The sequence below is a fragment of the Furipterus horrens genome, unplaced genomic scaffold (genome assembly GCF_987537825.1).
Source record: "Furipterus horrens unplaced genomic scaffold, mFurHor1.1.pri manual_scaffold_5, whole genome shotgun sequence".
Classification (NCBI taxonomy): domain Eukaryota; kingdom Metazoa; phylum Chordata; class Mammalia; order Chiroptera; family Furipteridae; genus Furipterus; species Furipterus horrens.
The window spans coordinates 48719780-48739378 of record NW_028327175.1 but is presented as its reverse complement, the minus strand read 5'-3'; the positions used below and the strand labels follow the sequence as shown (position 1 = coordinate 48739378).

Genomic DNA, 19599 nt, shown 5'->3' with positions numbered 1-19599 from the left:
ATATTTCATTCATATTTGACAGAGGAAACAAGCATATGTAATGGGCTAAAGATAGTATATTCAATAAATGATGTTGGGAAAATTGGACAGGTACATGCAGAAAAATGACTCTAGACCACTTTCTTACACAGTACACAAGAATAAATTCAAAATGGATTAAAGACTTTAATGTTAGACTTGAAACCATAAAAATCATAGAAGGAAACATAGGAAGCAAAATCTTGGACATTGCTCTTAGCTATATTTTATCAGATATATCTCCCCAGGCAAGGGAAAATAAAAAATAAAAAAATGGGACTACATCAAATGAAAAAGTTTTGCATAGCAAAGAAAAACATAAACAAAATTTAAAAACAACCCACAGACTTTGAGAACATATTCACCAATACATCTAAGGGGTTAATATCCAAAACTTATAAAAAACTTACAGCACTCAACACAAAAAACAAATTTAAAAATGGGCAAAAGACCTGAATAGACACTTCCCCAAAGGGGACATACAGGTGGCCAATAAAGATATGAAAAGATGTTTAATGTCATTAATCACCAGAGAAATGCAAAATTAAAACCACAATGAGATATCATCTCACACCTGTCAGAATGGCTAGCATCAATAAATCAACAAACAACAAGTGCTGGAGAGGATGTAGAGGAAGGGGAACATTTTGCACTATTGGTGAGAATGCAGATTGGTGCAGCCACTGTGGAAAGCAATATGGAGATACCTCAAAATATTAAAAACAGATTTGCCTTTTGACTCAGCAATCCCACTGCTGGGGATATATGCAAAGGAACCCAAAACACTAAATTGAAAGACATAAACACTTATTTTCATTGCAACATTATTTACAGTCACCAAGATATGGAAGCAGCCCTAGTGTTCATCAGTAGATGAGAGGATAAAACAACTAAGGGACATTTACACAATGGCTGTAAAAAAGAAGAAAAGAAAAAAGAAGAAAAATTTACCCTTTGTGACAGCATGGATGGACCTGGAGAGCACTATGCTAAGTGAAATAAGCCAGTCAGAGAAAGACAAATACCATATGATTTTACTTGTATGTGGAATTTAATGAACAAACAACTAATAAGGAAAACAGAGACAGACCCATAGATGGAGAACAGATGACAGCTAGTGAGGAGGGGGGAGGTTAGGGCGTAGAAGGATTGAGTAAAAAGGAAAAAGGACTCACAGACATGGACAACAGTGTGGTGATTGTGGTGGGGAGGGGGCATAAGGGGACTAAACGGTAATGAAAAAAATACAATAAATAAAATAAAAAGTTTAAAAAAAACAAATAAGTAAAAGAAAGAAAAAGACTACATTATTTCATTTATCTGTGGAATTAAAAACCAATAACAAAATAGCCAAGCTCATAGGTAGAGAGGACAGACGGTAAATGCCAGAGGTGAGGGAGTATGGGGTGTGTGAAGCAGGTGAAGGGGGTCAAAAGATACAAACTTTCAGTAATAAATTCTGGAAAGTAATGTACAGCATGACTAGTTGACAACACTGCAGTGCACATTTGAAAGTTGCTAGGAGAGTTGATGTTAAATGTTCTCATTACAGGGAAAAAAGTCTGTAACTATGGTGATAGATGTTAACTAAACTTACTGTGGAGGCCATTTTCCAATGTATACATAAAAGAAATCATTATATTGTACACCTACAACTAATAGAATGTTATATGTAAATTTAACTTAATTAAAAAAAAAATTTGTGCCAATGCAGATATATTACAATCTAGATTAAATCACAAATATGGATTTAAAGTTTTTGGTTTTTGTCCACATAAACTGTAATTTTCCTGATCATATCAGAATTTGCCATGGGTTTGTGATGTTATAGGAGAATTTCAATACATAAATAGCTAACATGCACATAAATATAAATTAAAATTGTTTGGAGGGGGAGGGAATTGTTCACTGTCATGGAGACGAGGGCGGACTCTTTTTGTCTGGCAATTGGAAGAATATGCGAGGCAAGGTTGGAATCTCTGATGTTTCCTTTATTGCAGACACTACAGTATTCACGCATGCCGTCCACTGTTTGCCGCCATCACTCACCTCTCGCAGCTCGCTGCTTATATACTATGCATAGGCAAAGTCGGCTACTAGCCAAAATACAGCATCAATGTTTATATAACTGCAAGTGTGCTGCACATGCAAATCTAATTATCTCTAAGCAGCCCATGCCTGGGCATCCAGGGTGAGGGAGTCTGACAGACTCTACTGTCCTCACATTCATTAAACTGTTAAGTGGAGTGGACATGAATGGTTTCACACAGAGGGAAACTTAATCTCCACCTCAGACTTATAGTCCCTTCTCCTCTACTTTTCCCATCCTCCACCTCCTACCTGTCCCCACAACAGATAAGTGCCTTATAAACGTCTACTGACATGCCCAAAAGGACAGAATGAGAGACTGAACGTGGCAAAGGAATCCCATACCGTGCAGGACAGACAACCCGGGGCCCGCTGCCCTGCTGGCCACAGGGCCAAGCTTCTCTGATGGGGGTGGAGGGGCATGTGTATCTACCTGAAACGAGGCTGACTTCTCCCCCACCATGCTCAGGGTAGGTGCACATACCCAGAATGTTCTGTTTACCCTCCACTCACTAGCCAAGTGACTCCCTCTGAGATTCAGACCCAAGACTCTGGGGCTTCAGGAAGCTTGTCATGACTGGCCTGTTCTAACCTCATGGAACAGGGAATCTTTCTTGGAGCTGCTCTTTGAATGTGGGCCATGTTCCCTGAATTCATAAGAAAACCACTTCGTCTTACTAAACATGAGACATCTACACCTCCCTGAGGCTTTCCCATGGCCTGTGTGCTGTCCCTCCATGAGAAAGGGACCAGTTGATCTAATCCACATCACCAACTACAGTCCTGCCTTCTTGCCCACTCGTTTCCCACACTCTCTTTCAGGGCTCCTAACCCGCCACTGGCACACTGGCTTTCAGGGGTGATCTGCTCCCCATATTCTCCTGGTCAAGGCTTGGAGGAGAAAGTGAGAAGGGGGATGCACTGTGATTTGGCTAGGGGTGGGCACTGTAGGGGTGGTAGTGGTGAGGCTCCCTGCCTGGCCCAGGCTAGTTTAGGCAGAGCTGGTGCAAAGTCAGGGATCCTGGAAGCCTCCCTTGCCCTACACAGATCTGAGTTCAGGACCAGATCCCTGAAACTCTGAGTTATGCATTTGGATTTGAATTTGGACCTCATGAAAAGGCAACAGTCTCAGAGAAACCAGGTCCCCACAGCTCTGAACCAGGGTATAGGGGTTCGCATGAAGGCAAAGGGTGCCCAGGGAAGTGTGTGTATGCGTGGAAAGAGGGAATTCCGGGGGGGCAGGCAGACTGTCCCTGGCCTAAGAAAGTGAGAAATTTGAGAAAGAAAATTATTTCCTAGAAAAGGGTTCAGCTAACTTATTCTGTAAAGATCCAGGCAGTAAATATTTTAGGTTTTTCAGATCATATGGTTCTGCTGTAACGGTACTTATGTAGCCATAGCACTGTATATATAACAAGGGGGCAAGGTTGTGTTCCAATAAAACTTTATTTACAAAACAGGCCACATTTGGCCTGCAGGTTGTAGTTGGTTTCCTCTTGTCTGAGATGACACCTAAAAAAATCCTAGCCAGTCTCTGTGGGCCCGTGTTCTGTGCTTTTCTGGTGCTCAGCTTGCACTTCCCCGCACTATGCTTTAGAAATATATCCTGTTTACCTGTCTGTAGCCCCCATGGCCTTTGGGGCTGAGCCTTTGTGTCCCTGGCAGCAGCACAGAACAGGTTTTTGATATAGATTTGAGGAGAAGGTGGGTCTGTGGTGAAGGCAGAGATTATGTTTACAGCAGACAAAGCTCACTGAGCATTTCCAGCCTCTTGGCAAAGAGCTACAGGGTTCACAGAGGAAAATAGATCTTTGTTGCTGACAAGCATCAGCAGAAGACAGCATCCCTGCTTAAAATTTCATTCCTGGTTACATGCAAACCCATGGATAAGTTTTGACGTCAGGGCTAAACCCCAGACGGCAGCACCACCGGAACCGCCTGCAGACAGACCCATCACCGTTCGCTTCAGCTGCCTTCGATGCGAAAAAACACTGTGTCTAGCTGGGGATATAAAAATTCTTTGTTATTGGAAAAATCTAAGTGTCTCTCTAGGCCTGTGCAGCACCATTAGGTGACGTCAATGGCTCGGGGTATTGGAGCTCTGCGTTTCCACTATTCTCAGAACAGCAGCTAATTCACGGCAGTAATGACGTTTCTATTTTAGAGCCTCAGAAAAGAAGAGGTGGCCCCTCGTTTCTGCATCCTTTAGTCCTCTGCTATGAGCTTGCCTGCTTTTCTGGGAAGCAGGGAGAGTTTACAGTGGCAGGAGGACAGGACCTGGACATTCAATTACATTCAAGCTAGCCAATAGCCTGAAGGCCTATTATGTGCCAGGCAGCATGTGCGAACAAAGACAAGCATATCCTAGTGACCCAGCTGCAGAGGAGAGGGCAGTTAGGCATGCAAATAGCCATGATAATGGTAAAGAAGGTTCTCTGGGGGCTTGAGGATGGAGGTAGGACTTGATGTTTCTTGGACTAGACCATGAAGACCTGGTAGAATTTGGGCACAATGGAGTTGCAGGGAGACTGGTGACATGGAGATTGGGGGGTCCCACTCACTGAGTGAGAAAGAGGAAGGAGTAGGAACAAAGTGAGGTCAGTGGGGGAAGGCTCTGCTTGGTCTGGACATAAACTGTACTTGGCCCTTTTCTAGCACAAGTGTTCTGCACCGCCCATACAGGTCAGTTTGCACTGCTTGGGTTCAGCAGTTTGTCTGTAAAGAGCCAGCAGGATTTCCTGCGCTTCTCCCTCTTCCTGTGTCAGCTCCCATGGGATCTCATTCTTCCTCCTGGGATGTCTAAATTTTGCTGTTGAAAGGATTTTTTTTCCAATGAAAGCCAATGTCTTTTCTGTGCCAGAGGTCTTCCAAGGACTTGCCTCTCTGCATAACTTGGTGGTATTTAGTGAAAATTTCCTGATTCCAGATAAAATTCTTAGTGCTGAAGAAAGAATTTCATATTGAACTAAATCTTATGAAAATGCAGATGACTGCTTTGGCTATTCTAGAATATTTTGCTAGAATAGCCAAATGGATCTTGAGAAAGAAGAACAAAGCTGCAGGCATCCCACTTCCTGATTTCAAGCTATATGACAAAGCTATAGAATCAGAACAGTATGGTATTAGCATAAAAACAGACACAGAGATCAATGAAATAGAATAAAGAGCCCGTAAGTACATCCACATAAATATTATCAATTCATTTATGACAAAGGAGCCAAGAAAATACAATGGAGAAAAATAGTCACTTCAATAAACCATGTTGGGGAAACTGGACCCCTATATTATACCATACACAAAGGTCAACTCAAAATGGATTAAAGACTTGAACATAAGATCTGAAACCACAGAAGACAAAAACATAGGAAAGACACTCCTTTACAGTGGTCTTGGTGATGATTTTTTGGTTGTGACACCCAAAGCACAGAACAAAAGCAAAAAGAAACAACTGGGACTTCAGCAAATAAAAAAGCTTCTCACAGCAGAGGAAACCAACAGAATGAAAAGGAAACCTACCAAATGAGAAAAAAAAAATTGGTAAAGGGTTTGTAGCCAAAATATGTGAAAAACTCATACAATTAAAAACCAACAATCCAGTTAAAAAATGGGCAGAAGGTTTGAATACAGCTGACCCCTGAACAATGGAGGGGTTAGAAGTTGCACCTCCACACAGTAAAAAAAATTCTGTATAAATTAAGTTAGTCCCCCACATACATTGATTTCCAACCACAGATGGAAAAAAATTAGACATTTTTCCTCAGAAGACAAACAAATGGCCAACAGATATATGAAAATGTGTTCAACATCACTGATCTCCTGGAAAGTGCAAATGAAAACTACAAGATAGCAGCTCATACTGCTGGAATGGCCAGTATCAAAAAGAGACGAAGTGTCGGCAAAAATGTGGAGAAAAGGTAACCCTTATGCTGCTGGTAAGAATGTAAATTGGTGCAGCCACTGTGGCAATCAATAGGGAGGTTCCTCAAAAAGTTAAAAATAGAACAGGCAACGAGAGTGGAAAAGGAACTGTGGGTAAGGGAAACATAGTGGGGGGAGGCCAACAGGGAGGGGGAGTGGGGAGAGGGAGGGAGATGATATAGGAATTGGGGATCATGGTAGGAGGGAATGGAATAGACGGAGAGAGGTTGGGAGGAACTGTAAGCACAACTAATGGACATAATCTAAAAGGGGGGGACAACTGGAGGGAGGGGGCCACCGGGTGGAGGGGAGCAGAGGGAAGGGAAAGGGGCACAAATGTAATATTTTAATCAATAAAACACATTAAATCTGAAAAAAAAAAAAATAGAACTACGATATGATCCAGCAATTCCACTTCTGGGTAATTATTCAAAGGAGACGATAAATGTTTATTGCAGCATTACTTACAATAGCAAAGACATGGAAATAACCCAAGTGTCTATAAACAGATGAATAAAGAAAACGAAGTATTTAAATGTGTACACACACACACACACACACACACACAGTGAGTCCTCACTTAACATCACTTATAAGTTCTATAACTTTAAGTGAAATAAGGTATAACAATACCATTTTACCATAGGCTAATTGATATAAACAGCAGTTAAGTTCCTATGGTATCTCATCAACATTATCATGGAACAACACTGAACAAAATGACATTATTCAAGGACCTGTGTAAATAATGATCAAATATTATTTTGCCATAACAAAGAAGGAAATCTTGCCATTTGCAACAACACAGATGGACATTGAAGACATTATCCTAAATGAAATGAGTCACAGAAAGACAGATACCATGTGACATACTTAAATGTGGAAACTAAAAAACTAAAAAGTAAAAAATTAAAAATTGAACCCATAGATACAGAGAATAGGCTGGTGATTTCCAGAGGCAGGGATAGGTGAAATGGATGAAGGGGATCAAAAGGTATTGTACAAAATTCCAGCTACAAAATAAGTAAGTCATGGGGATGTGATGTACAGAATGGTGACTGTAGTTAACAATACAATACTATAATGTATATTTGAAAGTTGCTAAGAATAGATTTTGAGTTCTCATCACAACAATGAAATTTGTAACTGTGTGGTGATGAATGTTAACTAGCTGATCATTCTTTACTATATGCAAATATCCATGGATACCTTCAGTGGATGGTACTCTGACTGAAAGTCCCATGCAGGGTCCTGCTCTCAATCCTATTTCCCTTTGAGGAGGGAGCCCTCTTCTTACAGGGAGAAGCCCAGGCATCTTTGGGTCCTGTTGTGCCCCACTTTATTTCTTTGCCTGACCAGGCTTCACCTTCTAATCCTACACTTGACAAGTCTCCAACACATTCCACTAAAATGGATTATGCCTCAAAGTCCTTCATGTCCTTTAGATATATTGTCTCTGCTTTTAAAATCCTCATCTAAGTCAAAGGCCATATTTTATGTTGTTAAAAACAGATAATTAATGATTGCTTGTTGAGTACTTTTCAATCAACAAACTTTAAAGCACAAAGTGAAAATACACATAATCCAGCATTAAGAGTATAAATCAAAAAGTAAAAATTACCAATACCAGTGTCATTCTCTTAACTCTGTAAAAAGGAAGGTCCTTAAATATAGCAACTGATTAAAATTCTTTTACTGCAGAAGACAATGCTCAAATGTATTGTTCTGCATGGTGTAAAAAAAAAAAAATCACAGTACTAATTTGGGATGATTCTTGTTTTTGATATAAATTTGTAGGGGTGAAATGTTCAGATGGATATGTACTTTTTATTTGCTTAAGAAATTAAGATAGAAAAATAGAACAGAGGAAGAATTTTATGCTTTCACAAAATATTAGTCTCGAGTTGCACAGCCACAAGCTAAATCATAAGTGATGTGCGTTATACTAAGACGGCAGCACAGGCTTGCAGGGGAATTTTTTTCTTCTTTTTTTTACTGTTTGCCAAAGGAGCTTAATTTTGCCATAAACCTTCTGAATTGGCAAGTACAAAAAATATGGAGAAAGACAAGCAGGGAACAGGGGCGAGGATGTAATGCATGGCCAAGCTGACAAAGCAAATGAAGCGAGCTGAATACTGTACCTGCTTATTATTGTCAGTGGTACAACACAGTTTCTTGAGGGAGACAAAATGCCTAATTTTCCTAATAACATAAATAATTCATTATTAGTGAGTCAGATATAAGACAGTTCAACAAATCAGCAAATGAAAACATCAATAGAAACTTTTTAAAGCAAAACTCCAGGGTCTATACTAGGGAAGATTTAAAATTCAAGCAAAACCCAATCTCCAGAAAAGGCATTTTCACACACAACCCACATATGCTTCAGAAGCCAGGCTTCCCTTTTAATCACTGCTGGCTCAGAAACATTTTCCTAATGGGTATTTCATTTTGTAACTGACTCCTGAAGCCTGGCTCCTCACTGTCTTCAGTGATAGGATGAAATGCTCCTCCAGAAAAAATTGGCTTTAATTCTGCTGATGCTAATAATTTTATAGCTTATATAGAAAGCAAAAGACTCATCTGGGCAATGATCACATTTCAGGGCTATTTTTATATTTAATATTCCATATTATTTCACAGCATGGTCATCATAACAATGGCACTTTTCAGGCAGAGAAAAATCCTCTTATTTCAAGGTCATGGGCAGAATCCCCAAACAGCCTGTGGCCTTGCTCATTACCACAAAGGAGAGCAGGAAAAGCCTACAGGTGCCTCCACTCTCAACAGAATTCAGCCCAAGGTAGATTTTCCAGTGAGAGCAAAGCCAGGAATTTCAGAGGGCTGTGTTAGATTTTATAGTAATGAGTCTCCTCCCTCCCTGTTTCTGTCCCTCTTCGTCTCTGTCTTTCTTTGGTTCAGTTTTCTCTGGAGAACTCTGAGGAGAGCAAAAAAATACTAGTTGCCTGGTAATGGACTTCACTAAACAGTAAGAGGTAAAAATTTCCCTACTTTTAATGAGGTTTTCTTCTGATAGCTCACTGCCTATGACTGGGGGAAAAATAACAGTGTCTGAACAAAAAAACTTCTCTGTCGTATCTATAAAATCAGAAGGATCAGAAAAAATTCATTCTGACAGAAATAAAAGCAATAGCATGTTTCCTCTGCCGGGGTTACCTAATAATTCTGGACACACACACACACACACACACAGCAAATCTTAGCTAAAATGTTCTGAGAAGATGGTATAGGATAAGGACAACAGTATGATGGCCTTGGTGGCCCTGAGCACTGACTGCTCAGGTGATGGCCACACAGAGGACCTCAGGCTCAGGAGAAGGGTCCTAGAGGCCTCCCTCTGTGCTCAGGAGGAGGGTCAAGGACCGCCAGTGTCCCCACCCCCCACACTGAAGCAGAATAACAGGAAATATGAGACAGTGGTCTCTGCAAAAAGGGGAACAATTTTGAAACTAACCAAACAAGTAAAATTGGAGGGGAAACAACCTATAGACACTTGGCTGAGTTTATCAAACATCTTGTTTTTTAATCAATTTGCAGGGAACTTGGGCAGCCAGAGTCACAAGCAGGACTCTCCTCTCCAGTTACTGGCGTGGTAACTGCCCGCTTTTCTTTTTCCAAAACTTCACACGATGGCACACGGCCCTTATAAACCTGTACTATGAAGCTGGTGTTGACCTTCAGACTGGTTTACAAAGGCTACTCAGCGAGGTACTGTCAGGGGACCCTGTTTGGCTTTGTAAACCTTCTCACAAAATTAACCTGGGAGAAGAAAAAGGAATCGCATATTTGCCTTATCCCACCACAAATAAAGAGGCTTCTCTGGCAATCTGAGATGAAATGGGATCAGATCATCTCAGCTTTGGATCAGACACACCTTTCTCTCCGTAACCGTGAACCTCCGGGCGTTCTGCTGCCTGGAGAGCCAGCAGAGAGCCAGGGCCTCAAGAAGGGAGGGTCGGCTCCCACTTGTTTTGTTGTTGATATGAAGGGGTTGGCCTAGAACTGGAGCTCCTTTTGAGGGTAGTGGGCACAATGGAACCACAGATGATCAAATGAAGGTGAGCAGTTGCGGTGAAGCTTCATAAAGCCCATGAGCAGGAGAAGACAGAGGAAGCAAAAGCCACGTCTGGGGGTTGTTGCTGGTCACGTGGAGGTATCCTTGGTGTATACTATGCATGCAGCCCAAGCCCACTGTATTTGTGGGTCTAACGCTTACACTGGCATTTCAATAAGCCCACATGGGCCCTTAACTAAAAGAGTTCAAGAGTTTGCTCTCACCCTCCTTGGCCAATCACTGGGGTGATCTTCACGTGCTGTTGGATACTGTCCCCGGACTTCCGTCTGGCATAGTAAACCCCTTGCCATTCCTACATGGACAAAGAGATCTTAAAATCCATCCATCAAGGCCAATGTCTGCCTCTACAGACGGTCTTATCAAGTTGAGCAATAAATTCCCACATGCTTTCATTATACTCTATTGTTGGCTTCTGCTGTGACACAGTCTATGGAAGGCTCATGGTCACAAGGCATGAACACAATAACACCAACACATCCACCACCAGGCTGCCCTCCTGGGTCCTGGGGCACCTGACCAATGGGACGAGTTCTTGCTCTCAGTCCTATGAGTGTAGTGAGACCAGCTCAAGGGATTTTTCTGAGGTATTTTCCCAAAATCTTCACAACAATCTCAGTTTGATATTACCATTCTTAATGTACACATGGGTACATTGAGGCTCAGAGATTCTAATTAACGACCCATATTGGGAAGTGGAGGATGTGGTTATGAATTTATACCTTTTAACTCTCCTTGAAGCCCATCACCTTCCTCCTATCATATGGGGCCTCAGATTAGGTTTCTCTGGGGTTAGTCTGGCTACTGAGAGTTTCCATGGAAGAGGCCAAGGGGAGTGTGAAGATTCCTGCTGTCTCTGAACTTTGGGGCACTGGCTGGGATGAAGACCCTGGTGACTTCAAGGGGGACATGTGGCATCTCAGCAATTTCTGGGTGGAAGGGGTTAAATCAAAACCTGAGCCTTTTCTCTGCAGCCTTTTCCTGCTCCTCTCACACAGATAGCTAACCATAATGCAGTGCGGGGCCCCCAGGTGTGTGGCAGTTTTCTTGGGGAGCCCCCAGGTGTGTAGCAGTATTCTCAGGGGGGATCACCAGGTGTGAGGCAGTGTTCTTGGGGCCCCCAGGTGTAAGGCAGTATTCTCGGGGGGCAGGGGGCACCAGGTGTGAGGTAGTGTTCTGGGGGGCCCAGGTGTGCAGCAGTGTTCTTGAGGGGGCCCCCAGGTGTGTGGCAGTGTTCTTGTGGAAGTTTTTTAAAGTATTAGACAAGATTCTTTTTCCTTTTCAGCCTCACTGCCCCAATTTTTTAAAATTAATTTTGGCCATCACACATAATCCAAACCTATTTTACTCCTGTGCAATGGCCCCCCATTAAATGGAAACAATGCTTATCTAACTACTTCACATCAGACGAAGCAAGATGAAAGAGGTAACATATGAGAAAGCACTCTGAATGCTTCAAAGAAAGTGCACAGGCAGTTCTGGCTCTGAGGGCACTGCCCCGAGGAGGGGCTCCTGCTGCCCTTACACCATGGCCTTCGTCTACAGGGACCGAGGGGAAGCCTCTGACAAATGGATGCGGCGGGGAGACGTGAGCTCTCTGTCCCTACTGAGCTGTGATGAGTAAAGAGAACAGAAAAAGGAAAACGAGGCCTCCATGGGAATATTGACATTAAATACTTCTAGCCCCCCAAGCACTGGATAAGCTAAAAACACACAACAGCTCTACGGGTGGGACTCTGCCCAGAGATACAAATGATGTCCTAGCAACAATAGGTGGGATGAAATTCCCTTAAACAAAATCACCAGATATTCTCTATCATCACGAGAAGCACCAGATTTGCTTGATATCCAAAATTCACTCATTTTGCAAATATAAAAGGTTTTATTTAATTATAACATTATTAAAGAAGTCAATGGTATAGATATGACCTAAAAACCCATAGAAAGAGAGGGTGCATTGGGGAGGGGTATGCGAGTTTGCTCGGTTTGTTTCACCCACCTTGCCCTTCCTGATGCACGTGTTGATGGTGTCGAGGAGGTCTGCCCGGTTCTTGTCGCTTTTGGGCAGCTCTGCCAGCTCTTTCCCCAGGAGCTCACCCTTGTGGTAGCCCATCATCCTTTCGAAGGCTGGGTTGACATACTGTGAATGGGAAGTGGTTACAGGTCAGTGCAGGAATGCTGTGTACCCCGAGGAACATGCTGGAATGGCCCATCCAGGACCGGCTCCAAATCTATAGTATGAAGGTCCTTTTAATTTTCCCCTTATGTAGAACATCATCTGTTCAACTTCTTCCTCCTTGCTCTTGTTTTAAGTTTTATGTTCAGAGGGCTGGTAGGTTTTTAAAGGGGCCTGAAAGTGTCCCTAAGAAAAAAATGATAGTATAGTCTCCCCCTTCCAGGTGCCTACTGTCGTCAACCGATGTGTTCCTGCTCATAGTAAAGGCTGGGAGGCAATTAATATCATGTGACAGCATCACTGTATCACCTCTCTCAGAGTATCACCTCTCTCAGAGTTACAGGGTTATTTTATTTTATTTTTATTAAGTACTTTAAAAAATTTTATTAATGTTCAGAGAGAGGGGAAGGAAGGGAGAAAGAAATGGAGAGAAATATCATTGTGTGGTTGCCTCTCACATGCCCCACACTAGGGACCTGGCCCACAACCCAGATATGTGCCCTGACTGGGAATCGAACCAGCAACTCTTTGGTTCACAGGCCGATGCTCAATCCACTGAGCCACACCAGCCAGGGCAGTACAGGGTTGCTAATTACCAGTTGCTCATTGTAGAATGAAGGACTCTGGTCCCTGTGAAAGGCACCCTCTGTTAGATTACAAGTGGGGAAGGTGAGTAGATAGCAGCCCCCCCCCCCCCATTGCTGGGGCCACCACCAGGCTGCCTGCTGTAAAGGAGGGAGGTGCAAAGTAAACACATCTCATGAAGAGAACTGATAGTTCAAGCCTGGACACGGGTCAGGGAGATGTGAGATGTGTGCTTGGTCTGTAACAGATATGTGTCTGGTTTCTCTGTGGTCCAGGATGCTGCCCTATGGGCAGGTGGGCCAATGATAGGCAGCAATATAAGGACGTTTTCAGATCCATTTCAAGGAACAGCCGGACAAACATTCCATCAATACAGCCAAACAGGATACTAGGGGGAAAGGCTCTGGAGTCAGGAAGATATGGCTACATATTTTGGTTTCAATACTTTTTAATGGGGCTTTCCTTAATAAGCTCCTTGCCCTTGCTGGGCCTCAGCCTCCCCATCTATATTATGGCATGTACTTGGTCTCTTTCATTAGGGTTACTGACTGGAAATGAGATAACCTTATAAGAACATTGAGACAGGGCTCAGGCATGGTGGGCTACTGGTGTCATTGGTCCAGTGTGTCTGTGTGTGCAGTGGGGGGTTTGCAGGAGAGCAAAGGTGTCTCTGTACCTGAATCACATGCTCATCACTTGTTATTTCTATGGCTTCATGACAGTGGCCTAATGCTGTGGGCTCTGTCTGTCCTGCGTCCACCGTGTTGAACAATGACTTTGGCCTCTACTTAGAAGAGCAAGTGCCACTACGCTCAGTGCCACTGCGCAAACCAACTGTGCATTTCAAGTCTACATGTCAGAGCATGTTTGAAGTACAAATGTCTTACTTTCCAACAAATACAATACAATGTAATTTCAACACCAGTTTGTCTATTATACATATTTCCTTAGGAAGATGATTTAAGTATATTACAGTGCTTTATTATTAGAATACCAACTATAGGCAAATAAGTAAGTACCTTTCAAGACATTTTGTTCCCAAAAGGAACAGACTCATAGATACAGAGAACAAACTTGTGGCTGCTAGATGGGAGGGGAATTGGGGAGCTGGGTGAAAAGGGTGAAGGCATTAAAAGTACAAATTGATACCTACAAAACAGTCACAGGGATGTAAAGTACAGCATTGGAAATATAGGCAATAACAGTGTAACAACCAGGTATGGTGCCAGGTTGGTACTAGACTTATGGGGGTGGAATCACTTCATAAATTATATAAATGTCTAACAACTATGTTGTACACCTGAAACTAATAAGTATTAAATGTCAATGGTAACTGATAAATAAAATAAGAAAATATATTGTTCTAATAGACACTTTTAAGCATTTACTCTATAATTCTGATACATTTCTGTATAACCACTGTCTTCACAGGTGGGCCAGGGAATTTATCCCACCTCTGTCAAAGAAATCACAGGCTCTGATCTGAATAAATTTTTATTCTTACTGAATATCTATTTCTTAGCTTAAGCCTATCAGTTTTCTTTAAATATTTTGATGTTCCTATCTCCAAAGAAAATGTGCTAAAATGTGAGAATTATGGGAAAGTTTTTGAAAAAAGGGTGGCCCCCAAATCAAAAGGTTCTGTGTTGACATCAAAAGATAAAAGGTGTCTCTGTACCTGAATCACATGCTCATCACTTGTTATTTCTATGGCTTCATGACAGTGGTCTAATGCTGTGAACACTGAATTACAGGCCCTGAAAGTTGCAAAAGATCGATGTTAGTTCTGCTATAAAACCATTAGCATTTCATCTGTTAATTAATCAAAGTAAACAGTTCCTCAGATTCATTCAAGCCATGTACTTTCTGATATTGCTTTGAGGAAAATAATACCTCCTAGGCTTTCAAGCTAAATGAATAAACAACAGCATATATTTCCACGTATATGATACAAAGAGAAGAATTGTAACCAGCAAAATCTTCATGGATCATGGAATGAACTACATATATGCTGAGTGAAACCTTAATACTAACACCAGAAAGCAAAAGGACCGTATTCTAGGTTCCCTGTGTTCTACCCTAATGATGTTCTTCCTGGTCATGCTGTGAGGAAGTCAAGTTCCCATCAATTAAGAAAACCTGCTCAAGCCCAAGTTGGATATGAGGTAGTCCAGCCTTTTGTTGTGGACACAAACATTTTATCTCCTTTTCCTGCTGACCTCAAACAAACAAGCCTTCACCGTACTCCGCTTTCAACCACACCCACTGGCGTGATGAAAGACAAGCACGCGGGGATTCCCTTCGCCTGGGTAGCTGGACAGCTCTCCAGGTGGGCAAGCTTCTTGGTGACCTTGGCTGTATTTCTGGAATATCTGAAATCATTTCAATGTCTCAGTTTCTTAGAAAGAATTTTAACTGTCTTCCAAATTGAGAGCAACTCCCAATATAATAAGTTATTTACTGTCTAATAGTAAGTATGCAACTAAAGCTTTGTCATTTTTACTGGCTCTTTAAAGAATACCAGTGAAGACTTTCTTATCCATTACAAAAAAGTTGTTGATTTACTGGATTGATGTTTTATGAAACAAACTCTTAAAATGTTATTCATTTTTTTCCCACTCATAATGGCATCCAACTTTGCCATCCTGTTTGAACTGTTGACAAGGCATAGGGCAGAACAAATGGGGGGAAATCTGGTTCCGTATCTTGCCAGTTGTAGGACCTTGGACAACTTTTTATCTTCACTGGCCCTCAACTGACTCTTCTATAAAATGATGAGATTAACACATATTTTACAAGTTGTTATAAGAATCAAAACAGTTTACGTGAAGCATCTCTCAAAGTGCTCAAGACAATACGAATTCAACACACGGTCCTTGTTATTATTTGTAAGATCCCAGAGTAATATTTCTTTGTTCTCTGAGGCTTTCAAAGGCTGTTGGTGAATAGTGAATCATAACCTATCTTCATTCATGATTATACCTGAAATATCAAACCAAGAACTGAAATAACAAACCAATAATAAATAACAAGGTAATATGGAGAGTGAAGGATTTTAGCCCAATGAAAAATGAAAGATAGCGTTAAAAAAAGGTGGGGGGGAGATAGGTTCCTATAGTTGAAGATATTAATACTGATGTGGAAGCGTGAGTAAAATAAGTAATTGTGATGTGAGGGAGCAGAGGAGCATATAAAACTCAACTGAGATTCCTGATGGGCTCAGTAACTTGCTCCAGGTTACCTAATTTGGACTGTACACTGTCCTATTAGCACCTCTGCATTTGTAAATATGATGATTTAAAAGAAGAAAAAATGAATAAAAGAGGACTTTATAATTGTTACCAAAGCTGTTACTGCAATGCTTCTCATGAAGAAGCAAGATCTAGTCTCACAGTCCTAGAACTATTTCCCAGGCACCCAGGCAACCAGCCCAGCTTGACACTGCAGGAAAGCGTTCTCTGTTCTCCAGAGCTGGCCATCAGAAGCACACTGTCTGTGAGCTAATTCCTTGCCTTTGAAAGCTGAAAAATTAAGTTCTAACACATTTTGAGTAATAAATTGCTCTAACACATATTCAGTGATAAATTCCTCTTTTGCCCAAGTATTTTCTTATAAGTACCCATGTATCTCACCCAAGTACTTAAACAGGTACTTCAGAGTTCTATTGTTTTTGTTGTTTAAGAGGCTACATTACATAAGATCTTAGTTCTAATCTCCAAAATGTATCTATTTAACAGTCATTGTATGGATTACCCACAAAGTATAAAATCTTCACAAGTATAATGCCCAATGGGACAAAGCAAATTCTTATCAACAGGTGAGGTGAAAGGATATTGGTAGGACTAGAAGCTTATTTTCCCCAGTGACAAACACTTCTCAACTGCAGTGTTTGGATCTAGGTTTTAAACCAATTTGGTTGATGGCTGTATTTAAATAAACCTGCAACGAAACGAGGTAATCAACTTGAATCATGTTCCTAGAGCTTGGGAATTTAATTGCTTATATTAATTATTAACACTCTTCACTCAGAAGAGCCCTTACTTTATTTATTTTCTGTTCTCAGGGACTTGTAACTCTGTGCCTCAAATGTATTTTTGTCTCTTTCAGGTTAAGAAGTTGGAAAATTGGAAAAAGCAACACCAGGAAAAGTAACATTGGTGTGGAAACCCTGGAAGTACAGGTGATATAACCATTTTCCTCTCCCCTTCTTCAGGGCCTGTGAAGGTCCAGAAGGAAGGGAAGCTTCCTTTGCAGAGGCCTGGGTGTGAAGTCCATAAAGAAGACCATGGTGTGTGGTGGGGCGCAGAGTGCATCAGACTGCAAAGCAGGCACCTGGATGCTACTCCAGAGCTGCTGCCCGCATTCTGGGGAGCTGTGATTGATCGTGCTGAGGGTCCCCAGTTCTCAGTGTTTTCCTCTGTCATCTCTGGCAGAGGTGGCTGGGGTACATCATCTCTGTGTCCCTACCAAAGGTGCTCTGGAATATCCTCAAACAAAACACACACACACACACACACACACACACACACACACACACACACACTCTCACAGACTGGGGCCACCTGGAACAAGGGTAGGACTGTGCAAGGTGGGGGTTTGTAGAGAGAAGAGTGAACACAAATCCACATGCCGGCTGGGGTCTGGGAGGGAGAGGGAAGGAGGCAGCGTGGGGTTGTGGACGTGCTACTGGTCAGCACCTTTCTGGGCAGTGATGTTGTTGAGCTGGTCACTGTAAGCCTTCAAGTTGGGCTTCTCCTGTGACTCGATGACTGTCATGCAGAGCCCACGTATCGATCAGCACTCTATCAACATACTAGAGAGCTACAGTGTTCTATGGAATACAGTTTTGCCCATCTTTTAGAAACTGATTGTTTCTAAAACTGAGGTCTGTTACCTTCTTAAGACTTGGAGAAGAACAAAATGATAATTTAGGTGTACTCCCGGATAGCAGATATCAGACTAAGGAGGACACATAGCTGGTATTGCATTAGTATGAACTGATCAGCTTCACCTCCCAATAAGTAGATTACATCTTATCTGTGTTTTGGATAATATAGTTCTTTCCACAATAAAATGGCATAGACTAAGAGAGGTGACTGGTCATCCTTTATCCCTGTTTCCCTAGACAGTCCACATTTCATGAGTTCTTCTGTTCTATAAAGTAATTCAAATGCATTCAGAAATAAGATTTAATCCTCCTATTTTAAAAAGTTATTCTATAAAATGGAATTTTAAAATTGGATAGTGTTTGTTTGGTCACACTATCCTGATTTTTTATCCCCTTGGTTCAGTAAGTATGGTTACCATATATGACGTCCTGGACAGAAGTATCTGCCTTCAACACCCAACATCATCCCTGCAGTACAGACTGTCCCTGCAAAATGCCAGCAATGTCACATATTTAGCTGCAGCTGGGGGCGGAATGGCAGGGGAAAGTATTATATAATTAGACTATACTTATTCTGGCATTGTATAATGAAGAGCCTCATTTTCCCAGTCTGTAGCAAGTGACAGTTGCCTGCCTGCCTCTGGGATGCGGGTAGAAGCTTGAGAGGTCTTTGGATGCCCTAAGGAGCTGGGGAAGGTCACGGTTTGGGGTCACTGTGCCCCCGACCCACTGGGCCCTGATCTAGTATACCCAGGGAGAGCCACACCATGCACACACACCCACTCCTCCAAAGAAGGGAAGGAAACTGGAGACAGTTGAGGCACAACAAGCCAAAAAACAACAGAAGAAACGGATCACTTAGTCCTCCTTTGGCTTTCTTCTGTGGAGACCTCTTGCCCTCCCCCAACCCCCCAATCTCACCTCTATTCCCCGCCCCCGCACAGGTGCTGCTCTCATACTGGCTCCTCACGACTGGGAAGAGATGCTCTTTACCCACCCAGCACCAGCTGGCATGGAAGGTGAGGGATTAATGTGCTGGTCAAAGCCGCCTTCCTGGGGCCACTGCCTGCCTGGGTCAAGCCCATTCACCAGCGTCACACTGACTTAAAAACTTGACCCTTTTCATTATGACCAACGGCCCCAGCCAGCTCCAGTCAGTAAGGAGTGAGAAATTATGGGATTTACATAGTGTGAAGTACTTAGAAATCTGCCAAGTTCTGAATTTGATGAGACTTTGAAAAGTTTTCAGTGCCCTGGCTCTAAGCAGATTTTATTAGCACAATAACCAGAAGCCCTTTCTTTACGCCCTCGTGCTGGCTGGGATGGTTAGTTCAAGTTGTCAGACCTGCCTTGGCCTGTTCACTGTCCACATCGCATCCGTGCCACCAATCTAATGTTGCCTATGAAATCGCACACGGTTATTTAAAATAAAATGAGTAAAGTACTTAGCAAAGCAATAGGTACCTATTCACTTTTTGTTGTAGATAAGACACAGTAAAAGATTTAAACCAAAACGAAATCCCTCTTTTTCTAGTTCTATTCATTGTGAAAATATCTAAAAAAAAAGTATAGTCTTTTTACCCTCCAGTAAAAATAGAAGAGATCCCTATGAATTAAAACAATTAATGTGCCATAGTAAAAGTCATAAATTTCTGAAGTAAGGGCACTGTGATTTTCTTGAAAAATTCTATGAATTTCTCTGAAGCTAACAAATACCTGAATACAAAGAAACCAAGGGACTTAATTATGTATTTACATATTCAAAAGTCTTTGGCAATATTACTCACCAACAGCTGTTAAAATACCTAAATTTCCACTGTTTGAGATTCTTTT

At 41.9% G+C, this 19599-nt stretch overlaps 1 protein-coding gene across 1 annotated transcript in view; it reads right to left on the bottom strand.

Annotated features, from left to right (window-relative positions):
* The window catches only part of PDE8B (phosphodiesterase 8B), a 249015-nt gene that overhangs the window by 79422 nt on the left and 149994 nt on the right, over positions 1-19599 (bottom strand). Inside the window, exons 7-10 of the mRNA XM_090276403.1 lie at positions 14557-14635; positions 12117-12257; positions 10324-10412; positions 8166-8226 (exon numbers count right to left, since the gene is read on the bottom strand). Coding sequence (XP_090132529.1) covers positions 8166-8226; positions 10324-10412; positions 12117-12257; positions 14557-14635 — 370 coding nt within the window. The remainder of the gene's footprint in view (positions 1-8165; positions 8227-10323; positions 10413-12116; positions 12258-14556; positions 14636-19599) is intronic.